The 4027-nt window shown below is 40.8% G+C and overlaps 1 protein-coding gene across 2 annotated transcripts in view; it reads right to left on the reverse strand.

Annotated features, from left to right (window-relative positions):
• Positions 1–3370, reverse strand: part of RUFY1 (RUN and FYVE domain containing 1) — a 15767-nt gene extending 12397 nt beyond the window's left edge. The window contains exon 1 of one of the 2 annotated variants that reach the window (XM_014947866.1): positions 3100–3370. In XM_014947866.1, the coding sequence (XP_014803352.1) occupies positions 3100–3367 (268 nt within the window). In that variant the 5' untranslated portion in view covers positions 3368–3370. The remainder of the gene's footprint in view (positions 1–3099) is intronic. The other variant, XM_014947867.1, reaches the window with a different exon arrangement.
• Positions 3371–4027: the final 657 nt, after the last annotated feature.

The raw sequence follows: 4027 nt of genomic DNA on the forward strand, positions 1-4027 counted from the left end.
GACAGCACGCGCACCCCCCACGGCCTCCAGGAACTCTCGCGAGAGCTCGCGTGGGGAGGGCGGGCCGCGCCCGGCGCCATTTTAGAAAGAGTTTGGGCTGCGTGGCGATGGCGGCGCCGCCCCTTTGGCCTCCTCTATCGCCGCTCCTCCCCACCAAGGCGGGACAGGCCCTCCTCCCGCAAACCTGAAGGTTTGATAGAAAAAGGTTGCCAGCTGGCACTGCAAGATAGAAAGATAGAAAGGTTGCAAGATAGAAAAAGGTTGCCAGCTGGCACTTTTCTTTCAGTCAAAACCAGGTTCTGACAGGGGCTGCTAACCGCAGGCAAGAGGTCACCCAAATGATCTCCTGAGCCAACACTGTTGCATTAGGAGAATCCTGTCACCTGTGGATCAAACGGTCATACTCCCTTGCAGAAACAACAGTCGCAGAAGATCAAGTCAAACAGGTAGAGCCCCTGTGCCAGTCACATGCAAGATTGTTAACACTCTTCCTAACAGCATGCAAAAGTCTCTTTGGGTACTAATTTTCATTATTACCTTCCTTTTTGTGCACATAATGTTGATTTAGGATGAAAAATGAGGAAAACCCAGTAGAGTGAAAACAAGGAGCCATTCTAATCAAATCGATCATAATAATCACAAAACACACAAAGTCCTGTCTTCTCCATAGCCTTTTTGTATCAATGGCTACAGTCACTGTAGTGGGTGCCTCAAAATTGCATATGATGTCTTGAGACAGGATTAAAAGGGCTGTAATAATTTAAATTTTGATTTCAATATTGTCACATTACACATCAGGAACAGAAAATCCATGCCCTTAAGTATTGGGGTATTTCAGTAGCAACTTGTCACCTTAACTTTGATGGTTTCCTGAATTTGAATTTTTACTTTATCAGGAGTATTTTGGTTGTAAGCCTTGCTCAAGATACACGTACTGTATTATCCACAAGACTTAGAAAAAAATATACTGTGAATGAAATGTTCCTTATGAACACCAATTTAAGTTAAACAGTGTTTTAATAACAGTTGGTTTTAAGTTAAATAATTAATTGAACAATATTTTTTAAACTGTTGCAAATTTACATACTTGAGTACATCTTTTGCAAAACTGTGTACAAGTTGGTACATGCAAAATAAGACAGGTTATTAAACACATTACCAAAGCTAAGACTCAGAGATTAGGAATCAGGTTACTTAAGTGCAAAAGATCACAGACATTATTGCTGCAATCTTCAAGAATGCAGTCACACAGTCTTGTATCTCATGCAATTAAACAGATTTTGTTTTAACATCTTTTTGAAGCCCCATGCTTTGTTTACTGTAATTATTCAGCACACTTTGAAGTCAGAAAACATTGAAAAACGAAGAAAAGCTAACAATTCTCCATCTTGTGGCCTTTAAGACTGCAAGTCTTTCTTGATTTGTATTCTTTAAATTTGTAGCTCCCTGCTTTCTCAGCCAGGTAGCACATAATTTCTTCAATGGCAAACTGGTTTTATGACATGCCTTTCTGTATGTCCAACTGACTGCACAGTGTGCAGCGCAGGTTACATGTGACCAACAGATCAGAAGTAGCAAGCACAGGTTACAAAATCTCTTGAAAAAGATGGCACCAGGGAACAAATTGCTGGTTTTCCACAAGCGGTCTTGCAGGCCTCAGCTTATTTCTTAAAAATACATGCTTTAAATTGAATTTACAGGGCTTGGTCAAAGGTAATAGTGAATAGGTAGAATAGGCAGAATAGGTGATTAATTGCGTATTCACATTCCACATCTAAGTTAGAAGCATATTTTTCTTAGGGATTTTTCCATAAAACTCGTCAACGTATTATCCAAATACTTTGAACAATTTGGGGAGGTAGCATTTTACTCCCTTACTTTGCAGAAATGAAGCTGGAAGATAATGGTAAAAGTTCTATAAAGTGTGGGGAGCTCCATCTCAGGTGAGAGAATATTTTATTCCCCATCCCTTGCCAAATGCTGTATTTCGTTTTGAATTACATCTATTCCCAGCACAATTCCAAATGCAACTGAAAAAAATGGGATATTCTGCTCTTTGTCAGGTTAGATCCCAAGTGCTCAAGATGGACATGTAGGAAACAAATCTGTGAGAAGTTTGGTGTGAGACTGGGGGATGCAAGGAAAGAAGAACCTGGTTTTCTTCAGGACAGAATTCATCTTAAACTCTGACTATGCAACATTGAGGAATTTTTACCAAAACAATTTAAAAAGCCCATCAGCAGTACTTATTTCACCAAGCAGGTCCCCAAATTCATCCCCACAGAACTCCAGCTTGAATACTTAGTATCATCAAAACCAGAAAGGTCAGCACCAGTTAGCAAAACCGAACTCCACTGCTCCAAAACCAGTAAGTGCTGGTCTGACAGCCTGGGGTACAAGACTCCAGGACCAACTACTGCTATATTTGAATAGTCTTGTTTCCTTGTTACAGATATCACTAAGATCTAATTTCCATATGAATTCAACTAAAGCCCTTTTAATTCAGTTCGGAGAGACCTGTTCCATAAATCTGTATGGTTGCTACATCCATGAATGCAGCTGTTTAATAAAGCAAGCTGGGGTTAAATAGAAGGCATTTTTAGTGTAGTTAAAAGTAATTTATAACAAATGTGTATCTTAGTTCACTTGTCCAGTTTCTGACATGAAAGCTACGGGAGAAGCACAGTATAGTTCCTTCTCCGAAGCAGCACCCCGAGGAAGGATAACAAATTGATTAAATCACTTCGGGGTGCAGCCAGGCTGCTGTGGAGGTGAACTTCAAGGGAGAGGGAGAAAAGGGATCAAATAAAAAGCTTACTGCTTAAAACTAAAGTCAATTCCCCCCCCACTCCCTCACCCCCCTATATTAAGAGTTTAGGATTCTTCTCATCACAATAAATTTTGTGAAGTTCTACATCTATGCTGTTTTTAGAATTTTGCTTTAAAAATAATAATAAAAAAGCCAAACTGCAGCATGAGACTTTCTAAAATAAATCCAAACTAATAACCATACATCACTGCCACTAACCAACAGCACTTACGGGAGCAAACTTATTTGCACACCATAAAAGCAAGTTTACTAAATAAACATAACCATACTTGTTTTTGCTGTGCTGTCATTGCTGACTGGTTTGGATATGAATCCTACCAAAGATGCAGACTTCAGAGCGTTGCCATAGCTCAGCGCCAAGTTCTCCGAGGCTTTCTTGGCCAGCGACAAGATAGGACCCGACCACCTCGCTTCCTCCACTTTCTCTTTTTCCTCGTTTTTCAACTCAGTCGGGCTAGGAATCTGTTTTTTGTCAATAATCTCAAAGTCTTCTTTTATTTCCGCGGCAGATGCGGTGCAACTCTCCCCTTCAGCCATCTTTAATGTGTCATATGACTCTAGTCATGAGCAATCGAGTCGGCAGCCCCACGCCTGCCTGCTTCCCTGCCAGCCTGCTTGCTTCCCTACCAGCCTCCCTGCCTGCCCTTCCTCCTTCCCTCCCTGCCTTCTGCAGGTTCCGAAGAATCAGCCGAATCGTTTTAAAGCAGCTCCATGCATAAGCAGGACTTAAAAGACAGGCCTTTCCAGAACTGAGCAGTTTTCTTGATGTTCTGAGTTAAAACACGCAGGGAGTCATGAAAGAGGGAGAAAGAGTTTACTTTGAAACAAGTTATGAAAGTAACAAAAGTACACTTCCCAAGTTTTTATTGTTATCTGTGTTTCCAAACATCATTTTCAATTAGAAAATTTATAGTACCTTTTGACATCCTAGCTTTATGCAGTGAAGTCCTAACTGCAAAATAAGAGATCTTTATTGCTCTGCCTATAATTCAAGTCACTGTAACTTGATTAGAATGGTGGAGTGGTGTGACAGGTTCGCTGTCGTGAAAAGTGCTTGCTCGCATCACTGACATTACAAAATAACTGTAGTCAGTAAGGCTGCTTCATTAATGTATTTGGGCTGTGTTTGGTGGGAAAGATTCATCATGAAGGGGAACTGAAATTACCCAAGTATGGCAATTTGACCTCACTGGGTAT

Source organism: Calidris pugnax, unplaced genomic scaffold (genome assembly GCF_001431845.1).
Source record: "Calidris pugnax isolate Ruff unplaced genomic scaffold, ASM143184v1 scaffold27, whole genome shotgun sequence".
Classification (NCBI taxonomy): domain Eukaryota; kingdom Metazoa; phylum Chordata; class Aves; order Charadriiformes; family Scolopacidae; genus Calidris; species Calidris pugnax.